General features: G+C 35.9%; 1 protein-coding gene across 50 annotated transcripts in view; it reads right to left on the bottom strand.

The window, feature by feature from the left end:
- PTPRD (protein tyrosine phosphatase receptor type D) overlaps nucleotides 1-19339 on the bottom strand; it is a 545821-nt gene that overhangs the window by 76802 nt on the left and 449680 nt on the right. For all 50 annotated transcript variants that reach the window (XM_074017470.1, XM_074017474.1, XM_074017485.1 and 47 more), the window contains one exon: nucleotides 11551-11674. In XM_074017470.1, the coding sequence (XP_073873571.1) occupies nucleotides 11551-11674 (124 nt within the window). The remainder of the gene's footprint in view (nucleotides 1-11550; nucleotides 11675-19339) is intronic.

Below are 19339 nucleotides of genomic sequence, written 5' to 3'. Positions count from 1 at the left end.
TCTCTAATTAATAACAGTGATGTCAATAGTTCTAACACCGTAAATAAGTGTTTAGTCTTCTAATCTTACACATGAGAAACCTAAGGCTAGATCCTCTAACTTCATATTACACCAATATGCTCCATTCCTGTGTTAAAGTGTATTTCCTCAGTTAACGAACTGTTCTTTCTTGTGGAATTTAAAAATATTACTTACATGCTTTATACTGGGTCTTTGTGTTCTAGACTAACTAGACCTGGCTGTAAGTGCAAGCCTGTAAAAGTGACAGAAGTTGTGATGAAGGGAATGATTGGTAGAGCTGTGCTTCTGTTGTTCTTCATGCACAACAAGCCATAGCATACAGCTATTTGAACAGAATCAGGCAAGTTTTAGGCTCTCATTTTATTTGCTGTTGATTGCTAGTTACGGTTTTCAGTGGAAAAATGAGCCTGGATATAAACTTTGAATAATGGGGTCTTGTGGATTTTTTAAAACCACCAAGAAGGAAAAAAAAAAAAAAAAACTAACAAACACCCAACTTGCTATGGATTTGATTTTTGGGGTCAGAAGATAATTTGATTTGAAAAGACGTCTCTTGTCTCTTGTTGAAGCAGTGTTTATAACGATGAGGGGTTTATAATAAAGCCTCAAGCCCTGACATTAAGTGAAAAGGCAGGATGCAAAATAGTACATGAATTATTTTGTGAAATCAAGTAATCCTGAGGGGAATGTTCGCAATTTTGCATCACATTGCACTGTAGGTAAAGTCGTGTGTGCATTTTAAAGTCCTGGGACGATACCAAGCACTTGCTAAGAATTTAGAGAAACTGACCAGGAAACCTGGACTCCTGTCTAGGGCTGCTGGTCGTTTACTCTGTGATCTTTGGCCAGTTACTCAACTTGTCCAGACCTGTAATTGTTTATTTGCTAAACAAGATGTGTTGGACAAATTGATTCCCTCCAGTCCTTTTGAGTTCTAAAATAAGGTGTCTCTCTGTGCTATTCTCAACCTTCTTGGACTCAGAAATCTCTGTGAAGTTATTTTAAGATAAATAGAGGCTTTGTGTCTCTCAGATTAGGTAGGAACGCACTCTGATGCTCTTTCAAGCTGATTCCTATTGCTTCTACCTTTGATGTGCTGAGATGAGATTTTTCAGTGAGGCTGCTGCTTCACATCTTGATTGGAACCTGATGGGGCAAAAAATAAACAAAAAACAAGAGGAAGTAGTGGTACTAGGTGGTCTGTCCATGGAAAGAAGCTCTCCTTGGACTTTAGGGGGTGAGAATAACTAAGAGGCAGCCTCAGAGGGAAGGCAGAATCCCACCGTGGCTCCAGTGGATGCTGCTGCACTACAGAGATGGAGATGAATGTTCAGCTGAGTGTCTTACTCTGCTCCAACTCACAATTTGGCTTCAAATCCCAGGTACTTTTATTTTCTTTAAGTTCTACAAATCCCTAATGAAGTAACGACTGTGTCAAAAAGAAATTGCTTTTTGGCAAACAAGTTTGTTCTTTGTTGTAAGACAGAAGTACTCAAGACCCAATAGAGAACAAAATCCACCTTTTATTTGATAAATAATGTCCCCTCCTGTACTCCAACACACAAACAAAAAAGCATAACAACACTATATTGTTGGTTAAGACCTAGATTGAAATTTTTACAACTAACAATGTGGCAAAAAATGTTTACTTTGCCATCTCCAGCAGAACTAGAAAACAGAAAATAGAAAAACACAATCTAATAAAAATTTACAAGTAAATTGATTACATTCTAAAGGACACAGGCCTTTCCCCCGACCCTTCGCCTGTATAATGACAGCCACACACAGCTGCATCAGACCTGGTGACATGAAGGATTCTTTTTTCAACACACCAAATAAAGCAAACATTTATTGCAAAGACACAGTCTATTACTTGCCAGGGTATCCCCTGATATAGCTGCAGTTTTTCCATGTTTCTAGAAAACATACAAAATTTTTTTATAAAGCATGCCTGTTCTGTAGGCATTGTAGCTCAATCCCACAGTGAGCTAATGGAGAAACAGATGATATTCAGAGTATGTGAACCCAACCAAAAACTCCTCATTAATGTATGTCTTCCTCTACTTGATTTTCCATACCCTCACACTGCTGAGGAGGCTGGGTTTTGAGAATGGATGCAGGAAAGTAGATGGGTGATTGAACCATCTTTGAATACATTGCAAGATCAGCAACATGAGTTGGGGAATTATCAGCACCTGTGATAGAGGGGCATGCTTTTTGGTTAGACAGCAACTTGCCTTAAAACACAGTAGACCTTAGGCCACTGAAGCTTAACTTTTCAGCCACATCATGGAGTTGTGGTCCAATTAGCTTTATACTAATAAGGAGGCAATTACTATAGAGGTTCATCAAGCAATGAAGTAGTCAACAATCAAGCATGAGACATGACTATAGAAGCTCTATGTGTAGGAAACACTCCGATGCTCAGTCTCATCATCATTAATATGAATATCATGACCAAAAAGTCCTGGAACCAACACCTCTGTGAGAATTAAATGAATCAATACATCTGAAATTTCCAAAATGTCATATGGATTTTAGTTATTATTATGATTGATGTAAAAATTGAAAAAAGCCTGCTGATTCTTAAATACCCTACTGATAAAAAGCAATTCCAAATCTGGAAGGCCCCTTTCTAGCTTCTCCATTTAAAAAAATTATCAGACAGGATGAAAATAATTCTTTTACAATTTCCCAGCAATCTACTACCTATATCTATATTCTAACAACAGAACCATAGATGATGTAGGTTTATCTACAGCCTCAGAGTAATGAAGGGTAGATTCATTAGAGTAAGCTGCATAGATGTACAATAAAAATTTAAAAAAGAAACAAAAACTCCAATGAACTAAAGACAATAGAGATAAAAATAAACTCAGTCCCAGAGCTTTCTGATTTTACTCTTCGATTAGCTTTCTGAGAACAAGAGTAAAGTGAAAAACAACACAGCCAGCCGTCCCTTAACAATGCTTTTTCTCTTTTCCAGGTAAGAAACATCAGCAGGTATAGTCTAAGGTAGGAGTTAGAGAGTAAGAGATATAACAGCACTTGCTTGGCTACATGTAAGAGAAAGATGCCATTTACACAGCTGTAATTAGATAGCTCTTAGAAAGACTGCAAGCATCCTGTGAAACTGTTCCAGGTTTCCCAGGCCAAGTGCTATCTACCTTTCTATTTAAAACAAATTAAGCTATAAAAACTTGTCTATTCACTGCTCCTCAAAAAAAAAAAAAAAAAAAAAAAAAGAAAAAGAAATGCTTTTATGTATTTTTTTTAAAGTACCCTGAAATAAAATGATTAAACTTCATCACAGTTGTAAACAACTAACTTGAGAACAGAAAAAGTGAAAATGCTACAGAAACCATGCCATCAGCCTAAATCAATGATTGATGAAGAGTGTGAGAAAAATGAACTCAACCAATAATTGGATGGGATTTTTTTTTTTTTTTTTTTTGAGACGGAGTCTCGCTCTGTCGCCCAGGCTGGAGTGCTGTGGCCGGATCTCAGCTCACTGCAAGCTCTGCCTCCCGGGTTCCCGCCATTCTCCTGCCTCAGCCTCCCGAGTAGCTGGGACTACAGGCGCCCGCTACCTCGCCCGGCTAGTTTTTTGTATTTTTTTTTTTTTTAGTAGACACGGGGTTTCACCGTGTTAGCCAGGATGGTCTCGATCTCCTGATCTCGTGATCCGCCCGTCTCGGCCTCCCAAAGTGCTGGGATTACAGGCTTGAGCCACCGCGCCCGGCCGGGATTTTTTTTTTTTTTTTATATGAGTTTCTTAAGGGATGGGCTATACATTCTAATAAATTTCCTTTAGTACCTTAAATAGAATTTCAAGAGCAAGATAAAACAAACATGAGGTGCCAATAAACTATTCACTAGTGTCAGGGAAGAGGGGGAGAGAAATTCAGAGGGAGAAAAAGAGATCATATTTATTGAGGTAATATGGGGAGCAGCACACAGCAGCTATCAAAGGACTTCCTTATTGGGTGAAATAATTGTAATTGTTTTGATGTTAGAACTTCAAATGGAACATTTATATTCACTATAACTAACATTCCATTAGAAAATGTTGGATAGATTGTATTAACATATTTTCCTAGGTTTATTTGGTTTTGTTTTACTTGTTGAAAATACATCCGGTTACCAGATAGGCCCCCTGCCCAAAAAAATAAAAGAAAAAGATATTTTACAGCATGGGTACAATGTGACATTGGAGAATATGCTAACATGTGCTGACTGCTGTTTTAAATGAATTGCTATAGACTTATCCACAGAACACTCTGCAGAAGAGGCTAAGGCACAACTGAAACACAGAGCACTAGTGTGGTGGCAAATGGTGGATAACATTACAGAAGGAATAGCAGTAGTTTCTTGTCTTTATTTATTTATTTTTCACTGGATTTATCTTATGGGCTGTGATTCCATGTTAGCAGCTTTCTCATCTCAAAGGTAAAATTGCCCATCTCACAAATAATCAAGTTATTGTAACATCATCTATATTATTTATGCTTGGATTTTTTTGAATTGTTCCTGTTTTGCAAATCAAACAGCAGATGATATATATTTGAATTTCCATTTAAAAGAATAGATTCTTGCCCCTGTTGAAATTTGTAATGCTATTATGGGTCTGGTTTCCATTTATCAAGCACCAGTGTTTTCTTTTGCATCACAGAAAACTTCAAATATATGCAGTTTTCTCATTTGGATATTATTAATTTTTCCATAGATCACACACCAAAGAAATTTCATCTGCAGTTAAAAGGGCCTATCTGTAGTAGTAATAAAATGCATAACACTAAAGATAATCTTAACAATTCCCAATATTTATTATACATTTTCTTGGTGCCAGGCACTCTTCCAGGTGCTTTACATATGTTAGTTTATTTAATCCTCCTAGTAATTGTAGGAAGTAGGTACTATTAATAATCCCATTATACAGATGAGGAAACCAAGGCTCAGCAACTTGTCCAAGCAAGCTCTGCAGAAGCAAGCAGACCTTAGGATGCGCTATTAGGAAAGAGGTTCTTGAGCAGCATATAGGCCCTCCTAAGAAGGTACTTATTAAAGAGATGAAGTGAATAAATATATTTATGTTTTGAAACTTTAAATATATGACCCTTTCTATAAGAAAAAATTAATGCACTGCTCTGATCAGAATGTGTTCCCATAAATCCATATGTTAAACTTAATCACCAATGTGATAGTACTGAGAGGTGGGGACTTAGGAAATGCTTAAGTTGTCAGGGCAGAGCCCTCATGGGTGGGATTAGGATCCTTATAAAAAAGCTTGAAAGATTAAGTTTGCCCTTTTTCTATCTTTTTGGCAATGTAAGGACACAGCATTCTTTCCCTCAGGGAATGCAGCAAAACAGGGCACCATCTCGGAAGCAGACAGACCGGGCCCTCACCAGAAAGCGAGCCTGCTGACACCTTGATCTTAGACTTCCCAGACCCTAGAACTATGAGGAATAAATTTCTATCGTTTATAAATTACCCAGTCTGTGGTATTTTGTTATAGCAGCACAAATGGACTAAGACATGGATCCCTATTTTACTAAGCTTTTTTAAAAAATCAGATTAATAAGCACTAGTGTTAAAGAATGCATATTACATACGAGGTTTATTCTTCATCACTTCTAACCTTCTCATGGATAAAACCATTTAAATCTGTTATGGCGAAAGTCACATAGTAGGCAATAATCCTATTTAGAATAAGCCCACTAGCTTTTTTTCTTTTTTTCTTTCTTGAAGAAGATAATCTTATATTGTCTAAGATTTTTTTGCCTACTTATATTATCTTTTGATCTCAGGATTTAGAATCAATGTTCAGAATTTTGGAGATGGCAGAAATGGTCTTACACATCCTTGTTTTATAAGAAAACAACGAAAGACACTAAGTCATAGGTTCCTCCTAAACTGGAGAATGGACTGGCAAAGAGATTGTATATCCATGAACTTTCTGAAATTAGCATACAAATAAAGTATGTAAGTGCTCTATGTTTTCAAGTGGGGTTTAAAATGTTCATGAAATTGTCAAAAGGATCCAGCTTCCCCAAAGAGTTAATGTTAACTGCATTAAGTGAAAAGCTTAAGGTCACATTGCTGTTTAAACCGAAATTTAGTTTTCAGTTTTCTGTCTCTTTATTCAGAATTCTTCCCAATATACCTTAAAAAGTGAGATTAAACAAACAAACAAATAAAAAAACACACCTGAAAATCATTTCTATGTCATTCTTTGGAAAAATTCATCTTGACTGGAGTCTATGAACACAACTGAAGACCTCTAGTTCTAAGATTTCTATCATGTGTTTCAAAATGTGTACTTCAAAATTCTTACACAATCTTCCCAGCCAAAAAGGCATCAGTTTTGAATTAGGTTTGATGTACATAGGCAGGGTTATAATGATTTCAAAAGCTGCTCTGGGCCTGCATGGACTAATGGGAAGAACAGCTGCCTTGAGACTGACATATATTAGTATTTTGAATTTGTCACTTATTATCTATTGATCACACTTAAGTTTGCTGACTTTTTAAATGCTTCCATTTCCTCATCCGTAAATTCAGATCATGACAACTAGCTTTTGGGGTTGGGCCTCCATAACATGGTGCTTGACATGTAATCGATAACCAGATAATCATATCTATTATAATGTCTTGTCTTTGTTGCTGAATTGAAAAGCAGTATTTTAATTTTGCTTTATATTTAGACTTGGCTAACACTTTTCTAAAAATCCATGTCAATATGGCTTTTAAAACAAAATGCTAATTATAACCCTACTAATGGAAACATAGTACTTGCAGCAGTGAAGATTAATTATACTTTAGAACAACAACCTCTTTTTTATACAGGACTGCAATAATTAATTTTTGCTAATTACAAGGCATTATAATAACCTGCCACTAATTGATACTCCTTGGTTAATAAGAAATTAAAGATACATAAAACAATATTTGAGGTAAGCAGATCACCTGTATTATCGTTAGGTTTACATGTACTTGACATTTGTTCTGCAATCTTATGACTCTGATCCATTTGAATGATGCATTTGATGATTCCCATATTGTGTCCCCGTCTCAGGTTAGTCATGTCATAAAATAGGAAATGAGATAGGAAATAGGAAATGAAGTTCTAAAACCTAATATTTGTGTTATCCATAACGCTAACGCCAAAAGATAAAATAGATTTTTAGGCAAAAAGATAAGATTAAGCTTTTTCACCCATGCTAAGTAACTTAAGACACTGTCACATCCTGCATCAGTAGGAAAGTATTATGAGTGATGTGGGCAAGTGGAAGCCCCAGACCAGGAATCAGAAGAGCTGGATTCTAGTGAGTTATATTATTTATATACTGTGTGACTCTGGGCCAATCCTGTCTGAGCTTCAGTTTTCTCATCTATAAATGTGAATACCTATATATCTAGCAAAATGCTTATACTGCTGCTTCATTAGACTCTTGTGTACAGCAAATAAAACAACTGATAAGGAAACTACATAGAGATAACTCTTAGAAGTCAGAAATGAAAGAGATTACCGCTGAGAAAACTGATATTCAAAGAAGTCAGGGTTACCTAGGTGGTTAGTGACCCAACCTCAGATTTCCTTGTTCTACATCTTGTGGTTTGTCCATTTTCTTTTCCTAATAAAAATATACTTTCTGGGGCCAGACGCGGTGGCTCACGCCTGTAATCCCAGCACTTTGGGAGGCTGAGGAGGGGGGATCATGAGGTCAGGAGATCGAGACCACGGTGAAACCCCATCTCTACTAAAAACACAAAAAATTAGCCAGGCGCAGTGGTGGGTGCCTGTAGTCCCAGCTACTCGGGAGGCTGAGGCAGGAGAATGGCGTGAACCCGGGAGGCGGAGCTTGCAGTGAACCCAGACCGCGCCACTGCACTTCAGCCTGGGCAACAGAGCAAGGTTCTGTCTCAAAAAAAAAAAAAAAAAAATATATATATATATATATATATTTATATATATATTTCAATTCAACAACAAAGAACAACAAAGACTATATATATATAGAGTTCACCCTGTGAACAACTTTGGATTCTACAAGTTTAAGCATATATTATACATTCTGCTTATGCATATCCAAGTATTAGCTTCCATTTGGTCTTTATTTGAAAATGTTTACTTTTTTTTTTTTTTCCCCAGATGGGGTCTGGTTCTGTCACCCAAGCTGGAGTGCAGTGGGATGATCTCAGCTCACTGCAGCTTCCACCTCCCAGGCTCAAGCAACCCTCCCACCTCAGCCTCCTGAGCAGCTGGGACCATAGGAACACACCATCATACTAGCTAGTTTTTTGTAGAAAATATTTATCTTAACTCATTAAAATAAATCCTATTGCCCTCTTCTTCAGGAATTACTATTTTCTCTTAAGAACTGCTTAAACATAGAAGGGATGCCAATGGTAATTGGATTTGTCAAAAATTCAATTCTGTTTCCATACTGCTTACCCTATAATTAAACAATTGAAACCATTTTGTAATTAGGACTCCTTTGTATTTATTCTGCATTTTTCCTAGCCTAAATAAAATGACCGTGATTTGGAAAGATGTCACCAAGAACCACTATTTTCAAAAAGTTCCGTAAGCACATTAGTGCCCACACTAATTCCTGATTCTTTTAATTTTACCCCGTTATTCTCTCAGTGGAAGTAGGGTATACACTTGCTCTATTAAACAAATATAAAGACAACATCAATCACTGTGGCCACTTCCAGTTTTTGTTGTTCTAATGTCTGTCAGATCACTTTGCAAAATAATGTAAGGAGTAAGTAGCACCACTGAGAATAGAACAAAAACACCCAAATTAAAACTCTCAACCAAAGTCACTTAAGTTAGTAACATTGGTTGGAACGCAAAACAAGCACATTAAGTTGTATAAATTGTGCATGAAATCACTTAATATTTCAATATACTAAAAGCTGGCCCTGTATTATCAAAGCTGTCTTTAGAGGAGAAGCCTCAATTAGTGCTTCTGTCGTTCCAGTTGCCAGTATTTTCTCTTCTGTGTTTAAGATACAGGATGATTGACTGCCCTCATGAATACCTGCTCGTTAGCACTTAGTTTAAGATAAAATGCTGTTCACGGTTGTAATTTAGATGAAAGCTCTCTATAGCTCATAAACTTCAATTAAATGCTTCTAACCTTTTGCATAACACTTAACATTGAAAGACATTTGGTTTTTAGGTCAGCTCTAGATTTAGGATGTATTTGTGAACACAGCGCTATAAAAAGGCAGGTTTTCGTGTGACTCAAGTGCTTTTGCTTTTATAATATAAAACCAGCATAGGAATGAAATGTGCTTAGTTTCCAACCATCAGAATAAAGATACAAGGAGGTATATTTTTTATCCCTCAACAAACTTTACTGTTAAGATGTGGAAAATAACAGGTTAAGAAAAATAATGACAAAGTGAGTAAAAGTACAGGGAAGTGGTAGTTATTGAATGACCTAATTCTTAGTGGAAACAATGCTACAATACAGCAAAGGCAGACTGGCAAGTTCTCCAGGCAAGATCATGCCAAATAGATTCTCAACTTACATTCCTTTATTTTATTTCAATAATTTACCTTGCTTTTGCTAATGGAAAAAGGATTTCTCTCTGCTATTTTTGACTTGGTTTAGTTTTTCATTTATTATGGAGATGATTTAAGAGACTTGAGACCCCCCACAAAAACTGTATATTTTTTCACATTTTAAAATGGAAAACATAGAGATAAATGTAAGGTAATCATTCATATATATTAATTACAGTTTTTAAACAGAATTTGAAAAGAAGCAATTACCCACTTGACATTACTATGCCTGATCTAGTATTGGTAAAATTTTAATAAATTTAAATCATTGTTTTCAGTGTGGAAAAAAGCTAACTCTTGAACACCTAGTATTTTTGGGTGCCTAAAAAAGGGATTATAGTATTTTCCACCATCCAAAGTAAATTTATTATGAGAATTCTACAAAATATATCTATGCAAAACAATGCCATGTTGAGGTAAGGAGGGCCACAGGTATAGGATTGTTCAAATGTTGAAAGATAGTTTTTCTTCCCAAAAAACTGGAAACAAATGTCTGAATAGCATATGGTGCTTCCTGAGAAGGCTTTCAAGCAGTTTCATATAAATTTTGGACATAGAGGAAGCAGGTAGGAGATGTGGTCAGAGTTAAAAAATAAAGCGGTGGTCATCAGAGATTTCTGAGGCAGAAAAAAGGGAAAGGTACTCAAACAACTACAGATGAACATCTTTCAACTGTAAAGTCCTTAAAATAACCGGGTCTGAAGCTAGTATAATTTATTTGTTTTCTACAATATCTTCAAGAAAGTAAACAGTGAACCTTCAAGTATGAAGAGGCCATAAAACTCTTCTGGGCACTAACGAGGGTGAACATGGCATGTACCAAGGGTGATCCAGGTTGACTGTTAGAGGGAAAGATTTAAGTGGCCTCCTAAACTATTTTCTAAGGACTTTCCAATCCAATGTGCTACTGTAGCCACAATAACTAATGAAAATACTATGTGTTGAAGATGAACTTCTAGTTGTTTTAATATGCCACACAAAAGGGATTTATCACTGGAAAAATGATCCCTCATGAATCCTTAATGAAGCTGGATAGATTTGAGGAGTAACCCTCACCTTTTAGGAACAATCATTCCCTCTGGAAAGTACTCCTTACTGAAATTCTAAGAGACAGATTACCAAGCAGTCCACAAATTAGAGAAATTAGACATTTCCAACGTACTTAATTTATATTAATCACCACATTATCAACTCTGAACTTGTAGACAGTCCCCATCGGATATCCAGATTTATTTACAAACAAACAATTCCCTCTGCCCTTTTAAAATAACCATTTACTTTGTGGGCCTCTCTGACAATCACCTGTTCATGCATAACAACCAAAAACCATCAGTAAAATGGGCAACCTCAATTTGCTTCCCATATAAAACATCAACTACATTATCAATCTTTAGGGTAAAGGCAAGAAGGTAATGAGAGATGCACTTCTGTCATATGGTATCAGGGATATTGTGTGCCTACGTATAATTTATTTGTGTGAGAAAGAAAAAGTGGGAAAAAGCTATGTTTGAATCTTAATTACTTTCTTTTTTCCTTTTTTTTTTTTTTTTTTGAGACAGTCTTGCTCTGTTGCCCAGGCTGGGGCTGGAGTAAAGTGACATGACCTTGGCTCACTGCAACCCCCGCCTCCTGGGTTCAAGCAATTCTTCTGCCTCAGCGTCCTGAGTAGCTGGGATGACAGGCACCCGCCATTATGCCCAGTTAGTTTATGTATTTTTAGTAGAGACGGGGTTTCACCATGTTGGCCAGGCTGGTCTCGAACTCCTGACCTCAGGCGATCCACCTGCCTTGGCCTCCCAAAATGCTGGGATTACAGGCATGAGCCACCAGGCACAGCCATCTTAATTACTTTCATAGATGGTTAATAACCTCACTAAAACAATATTCTCATGCACATACTCAAATCCATGAAAATAAAAGTATCAGTGATGTCTGCATTTCCTTACCTTCTATAGCTGATAGGAGAACCCGGGAATGATCATATGCGATTACATTCGCATATCTATTCTTTGGTTTGTTTACTTCCAAGTTTGAATGTTCCCATGTGAACTGCTGGCCAGGGTCAATTGACTTTAAAAGAAAAACAACACATACACATAAAATCAATACTGAAAACCACCAGATTATAGGCATTTATCACTAGTAATAAACATGATTTAACAGGAAAATTCTAAAGCCATACTTCATCAAGATGATCCTAACTGTGAAGCTGAACACTAATATAACCAGCATAACAAAAAAATGATTAATCATTGCAGAAACAGTGATAGTCACCAACATTGATTCAAATGAAAAATGAAATCAATATAGATGTTCTGTTAATATTGGAAAGGCAGGTTCTTATTTTTCACTTTTCCATTTCCCTCTCTGCTGCTGTAGTTTACCAGTTATCTTGGTTCAATATTCCTTCCGGTTCTGTAAACTTTATTTTATATTGATTATTCTTCCCTATTCTTTCCTATCTGGACCTAAGCTGAGTCTTTAAGTTGACTGGTCTTTCACTGGCTTCAATGGACACAGGCTTTACTGTTCATTCTTTACCTAATGTTTACAACTTAATGGCAACTTAACGTTTTGTCTGTTTCTCTGTAACACACTACGACCAAGGCAAATTGTACAATTCAAATAGCTAGCACGAACAGTAAAGAAGGGAGGTCAGTTAAAGTTAATACTCATCTTAGATTAATAACATATAACCCACTGCAGATAAATTGTTTTTCTATTCATCATTATATCTTTTCTATGTATTATTATGTGTTACTATGTTTATAGTTTGCTTCTTTTTATTCCTGATTTTAATATTAGTTTTTTTTTTCTGATTTTATCCCTTTCTTTGATGGTGCATTTCAACCAAAATTATTCAACAATCTAAAATAAATATCAAACAGATATAAAGTACATAATTTAAAAATATTTAAGTAGAATCATCATTTCAAGACCAAATTCAGGTTTGATCATAAAACTCTAGGGGAATTTATTTCCTGAAATGTTATAGAAATCAAAATAGTTTTTCTTTCATCCTAGGATGCTGATAATATTTAAGATTTATAATTTCATTGGTATATGGAAACATAAGTTTATTAATTACACAAACATGATTTTAAATGATAAAAATCAAGTTTTCAAGAATGATAAAACAGGTTTATACCCAGGTAATATTTTTTTTTTAAAAGATACTATATTATGTTAACAGAATTTTTAGCAGTTATTTTTGATGCTGGATATTTTTCATGCCTTTATGCGTATATCTAGAATTTGGGAGTAAAACATATCCCCAACAGCTATCAAAATATTAAAGATGTGCAAACTTTCTGTCAAAAGGCACAGAATTCAGCAATGCAGCACAACATTAAAACCACAAGTGTAAAGAGTCAAGTCTGTTAATAGTCTTGAACAGCCTCCAAGCATTCTAAAATTCTCAGCGGTATAGATTTCAGCCTCGAATTTACTAAGGATTATTAAACTGTTTTCCTTTCTTAGCCTGTGTTAATCTATACATAAAATAGTCAATCACTGAGCAGTATTCAGGAAAATATTAATAATTATCCATACCTTAGAGCCTGAAAACTAATGTAATTAAGGGACTTTCTAGTTTGCTCTTCCAGGGAAATTTTTCATCTCCCTTGCAGAAATTAATTCTCCCCAAGCATGCTATGAGCCGAAGATACTGAAGCATTCAGATGCCCTGGTGGAAGCCTTCAAGTCAACCTTGAACCATGTCCACACAGAGCAGCTCCACTAGGTGATGAGGGCCTGCCTTAAAAATCTCTCAAATTTGCAATCTCACTGCTACTTCCTACATCCAGAACATTGGTATCTGTTGTCTGATTGAAATCCCTTCTCTAATCTCTTATTCCAATCCACTCTTCATATTGCTGCCAAAGTTGTCTTTCTAAAGCATAGCTCTGGACAGGTTGGCTCCCTATTTAATAACTTCCACTGGCTCTGTGTGACCTACAGCCTAAATTCTAAATTCCTACCTATGCAGCTTTAGTCATCTTTGCATCAACACTATACCTGGCTCAGTAAATGGTTCTACAGATGTTATTTAGGCAAATGAGTAGAACTGATGAATAAATGTTTTTGAGAAAGTTCATAAAGAGAAATCACAGAGTAATTCCTATATATAACATGGGAGTTAGAGAACAAATTATGGAAACTTCATTGTACAGTATACCAAAATTATAATACTTAACACTCATTATCATATGGCTTAGTGATTAAGTATGTGATCATGGAATTATAAGTACCACTGCTATTCCACTTTACACTGATGAACATTATTGGATACATAAGCTTCTTACACTTGATTTAAACATCCCAAGAAGTGACTAAGCTCACTGATATATGTACAGTGCTTTTGGTAGAAGATATCACTCCCTCTGATATCCTTGTTTTACTTAGACTAAGATCACTCACAGATGTATAAGATGGCACGCATTTACTTATAGCAATGAAATTGCATCTATTAACTGAAAGACACTGTTAACTCCTATCCATTTCCACTCTTGACACGTTTTCAGCCTTCTGAAGAACTTATTTGATACCTACGTTGAAGACTTTAAAAACGAGTAATAGAAACATGCGTTGTGTGCCATATATGTTAGATAATACGCTTAGGTTTAAAGTGTGGCCCATGGGATGAAGACCAACAAATAACAGGATAATTATAATAATACGTGCTAGGTTATTATGCTTTACATGAAGAATTATGCTTGATTTTCGCAACTGTTGTAAGGTAGGTATTGTTTTTTCCATTTGGCACGTGATAAAATTGAAGTAAAGAAAGATTAATTTAATTATTCTTACTGAGGGTCTTCTTTGTGACAGGCTCTGTGCTACCCGGTACTTAAGTAATTTGGTTAAGCTCACACAGTTAGATTCATACAGTTACCCTCAAACCCGGTCTGTGTGATTCCAAAGCTCAACTGACAATTAACAGCCGGTAATGACTAAGCCATGATGCTATTTAACTATCCAGAATGCCACTGCAAAAGGAAGAAGCCCAACTTAAGAAACACACCTACACATCACTATCCTTTATCTCACCAGCCCAAATGATATTTCTTCCCAACTTATCATCCTGTGTCATTCTGGGGCAATTACATAAGAAATCAAGTTTTAAAAATGAGGTTGGCTTCACATGGGTGATAAAACAGATGGGATGCAGCTTACATTTATACTCGTTTTACACGGATCAAACAAACATTGATTAAATAATGCTGACTTGTCTTTGTGCAACACAGCACTCATCCATCTGTATCTATCTGTCTGACTGAACGCTTAACAAAACACAACACAGGTCATTATTTTTGGAGCCTGTCAGAATGCTGAGAGCAGTAAACTCAGTAAAGAATAACAACTGAAAGTTGGTGAGGTATACTAAGATCTTTTGTATTTCAAGAAACACACAAAACTGGTTGAGGAAAATCAAATTTCAATTATCCATCTTAATAAGGCAAAGGTATCATGAATGAGTAAGACCCTAATTGCTGGTGACAGACACAGTTGCTTTGCCTCTCTGTTCTCAGGCTTCTGTTGCTGCTGTGCTCTTAAGGAAGAGTGAAATGGCCAAAATGGAGAAAAAGCAATGTAGACCCTGAGGAATGTAAAAGTTGACTTTCACTTCAACCCTTTATTTTCGGTCAGTCCACCCTGACCATGCATCTTTTTTACTATAAAGCTAAGCTGAGGTTACCCAAATATTAATTATTCAAAACAATTTGAAATAAGCTCCTTTGTTCTTAATGGACCCAATTACTTCTTCTGGGTCTGTTGTTGTTAGTGTCTGGTTTTCCTGAGCTTGACTCATAGTTATGTCTACTTAGCTCTGTCCACCCAAATAATCTTCTGTGGGATACCCTTGCCTTCCCAGCACTCAATTTTAAGTTTTACCTTCCCAAGCTGAAATCCTAGCCAGGCTTTCTTCAGTCTCCATTGTGGAGAATTTTGCAAGTTAGAAATAAAGCAAGCCAGATTTATTCAACTAAAAGTTGATTAATACGCTTTTATACATGATACGAAATTCATAAATTATCACAGAATTCACAAACAGAAATGCTACTTCATCATACTTTTTGTGTCTCCAGCCAATCAAAAAGCCCCTTGAAAGAAAGATATTGGATGAACCCTATAGAGCATCTAAAATTTTACCAAGATGCCAAACCATTTTACATTGCTTCCCAGCCTGCACACTGGGCACTTGACTCCTCCTTCCGACCTCAGCTTGTGACTAAACCTTTCTAATGCTAACAACAGATCTTCAACTCAAAGGCTTTGCTTACTCAGAAAAAGTGACCCAATAGAAGAAAAAAAATCCTATCGTGAGTGATTTAAAGAACAACGGGAAAGTCTCAAGCAGATACTTACTAATATAAAACACTTTGCATTTATTTAGTCTTTAACTGGATGGTTTGAAAGTTCTAATCTTTTGTATTTAATCAACTAGAACTTTATCTCAAACTAGGTAACTGAAAAAATAAGCTATATGTAGGAGACGGATTAGAGGTTCGCATTGTATTCTCGATAAAAATTCAGAATTAAAATATAAATATATCCAGTAGTTACAACTAATACTTAGATAACATTTACTATGTTTTCTTTGTGCTTGGTACTTACTAACTCATTTATCTTCGCAAAGACCCCAGAAGTAGTTGCCATTATGATTACAGTTCTGTAGATGAGGAAACTGAGGTATAGAGAAGTCAAATAACTTTCTCAGGGTCAAACAGGTAGCAGGGAGAGAGGACAGCCTCGGGGTCCACACATTCTTTCTGGACCTGGAGGCTGAGGGCCCATCCACCATAAGATGCTTTCTCTCTACTTAAGCTGGAGAAGATTCTTTGAAGGTTTCACACTTGCCTTTCAACTATTCTCTTGAAACACAATGCACGGAAGTCTGGGAACAACCTGTGTAGTACTGTTGAACTCTATTTGTAATTCTAAACTCCAAACAAGAGAGTGATCATCAATTTGAACATCAGATTACAGTCATTGAGTAAAATTATATCCTGATATGGGAGTAACCTTTTTCAATAATGCTGAAGTCATTATCTTAAAGCAAAGTCCTTTAATCATTCTGCAAAATTCAACCTTTTTACCCAGAAGAAAAATATAATTCAAATATGCAAAACACCACACAATACTAGTTGCTCTGTGTTTCACTTTCCCTCATCCCACCAAAAGAAAAACCTCAAAATATTCCCTTTAGAAACTCATCAAAGAGAAACCACACAAAAAAAGATTCATCCTGGTTTTGTGTGTTTTTAAAACAACTAACAAAAATTTAATTATATAGAAGGAATAGACCAGTTACTTCACTAGTCAAACCATGGGTCAGACTAACCATTCTTTTTACAGGGAATTGAACTTTCAATGACCTTAACTTCCAAAGAAACGCTATCTTTTCACATATCTCCCCTTCAGTAGGCTCATTTGGTTCCTAGTGTGGTTGGCTCTGAGATATTCTCAAGTCCTTTCTGAGGTTTAGAAGAACAATCTACAATTCACTGTGTATTCTGCAATTATGCCTTTTAAAATTCTCATTCATTGTCTCTCTCTTCTCTGTTTGAAAATGGTAAATTAATATATGCCCATTTGGAAAAGACCATGTTTGCATAGATGGGAAGGGCTATATTTTGCACAATTAGTAAAAGCCTGCAATTGGCATAATGAATACTTTCTTCAAAGAGAAGAGCATGAGTTCAGTTGAATCCTATGATGTTTCAGAAATTGAAATGTGAGGAAGGAGTGGAAAGTCTAGTGGTGAACAAAATCTGGAAGTCAGAGAACAGGGTGTTAGCTTTCTGGCTGCCCCTGGTTAGCTCCAGCCGGTCAGGCAACTTGGGTCTGTTTGCTCTGTGTTCCCTTTCCCTATTAATGTCAACCCAGTGTCAGGTTTGTGTCCTCATTTTCTCTTATCTCTCTTTATCCAATTAGTTATCAACTCGTATTGAGTTTCTCTCTATAAGAGCACCTCTGATCTAGGCGAATGTTAGAGTGTGAAGGATTGAAATAAAGACTTTTCAAGACTCTTAGTATTAACAAATGAATGGATGTGGGAGTGTCCCACCTTTAGTAGTAGAAAAGACATAGAAAATGCATAAACATACCACACTCATTGAAGACATCAAAAAGTGTTTCAGTCACATATTTTTGTACAAAGTTAAAATTCTGGCTTCAGATAAGTGATAAAATGCATCAGCTTTACCTGTTGTCTAATGGTTTCATTTGAAATTTTGACTCTAACATACTATATAACAAATACAGAAAATTACTTAAAGTGATAATATATATTATTAGAACTGATATGTAGGGAAGCAAAAAGGATAAACTATACTCATAGTAAATCATTAATTCATGGGAAGTGGGTAAATATTTGAGGTAAACTTTTGATAATTTACTCTCAATTATATCACAGTACTAAAGATGAATTAGTTTATTTCACTGAGGAAACCGTTTACTCCCAGAAGTATATTAGAATTATCCTAATCTAACATGGATTAAAAATGATGAAAAACAACAACAAAACCAAAAATACTTAATTCTTTTTTTAACTCAGTAGGGCAACATGATGTACTCTCTAGAATTCAGATAAGCTGTTTTACTATTTTAGTGTGTGACTGTAGAAAAGATTATTTTTGAGAGATCGTTCCAAATAAGAGTTCAAAAAAGAACATACAACTTTAAGATTGAAAATTTAAATAACTAGATTTTTTTAACTATGTACTTCCTTTTTTAAATTTTATATTAATTTTTCATTGTTATTTTTACTTTTTTTGTGGCAGGGTCATGGCTCTGTCGTCCAGGCTGAAGTGCAGTGGCATGATCTTGGCTCACTGCAACCTCTGTCTCCCAGGTTCAAGCAATTCTCCTGCCTCAGCCTCCTAAGTAGCTGGGATTACAGGCATGTGTCACCATGCTTGGTTAATTTTTGTATTTTTAGTAGAGGCAGGGTTTCGCCATGCTGGCCAGGCTGGTCTCAAACTCATGACTTTAAGTGATCCACCTGCCTTAGCTTCCCAAAGTGCTGAGATTACAGGCATGAGTCACCACACCCAACACTATACACTGCTTTTTAATATGCCAAACATTTTCCTGAATATTACTCAACGCAGAAGAAAGACCTTTCTAGTTTCCAAAGACAATGTTCTAGAGGAATAAGATCAGTGATATGTCTTAATCCTAATATTTTCATTTTTAGCTATTTATCTCCTACATCAGATAAAGTGAATAATAAAGAGATGGACAGATTTATACGTGATGTTCTTTTTTTATTTCCTCACATCTCTGAATTCTATATAGTTGATGTTCTTAAGTATAGAGTGTGTGATTGGAAATCACTTTACAAATACAATTCACAGATTAGAATTTCTGATGTTATTTGAAAAAGCAAAGAGTGTTAAAGAATTTCCAGGCAGTTTGGGGCAAGAAAATGTTATTAGAAATTTATTAAACTGCTTTGTTTAAATAGACAATGTTGACTGAATTGGTAAAATGTAATTACAATGATTTATAAGAAATCACTTGATCTGCAAATCACTTATGGACTATGATATTTAATAATTAAAGAGGATCCTGGTGAGGTGGCATGTGCCTGTAATCCTACCTACTCTACTCAGAAGGCTGAGGCTGGAAGACGTCTTGAGTCCTGGAGTTTGAGTCTAGTCTGGGCAACACAGCAAGACCCCATCTCATTAAACAAAATATTAAAATAGGTTGTGCACACCTAGAAAC

This window comes from Macaca fascicularis, chromosome 15 (assembly GCF_037993035.2).
Source record: "Macaca fascicularis isolate 582-1 chromosome 15, T2T-MFA8v1.1".
NCBI classification, from domain to species: Eukaryota; Metazoa; Chordata; class Mammalia; order Primates; family Cercopithecidae; genus Macaca; species Macaca fascicularis.
The sequence above is the reverse complement of the archived record's forward strand: the minus strand, read 5'-3'. Positions and strand labels throughout refer to the sequence as shown.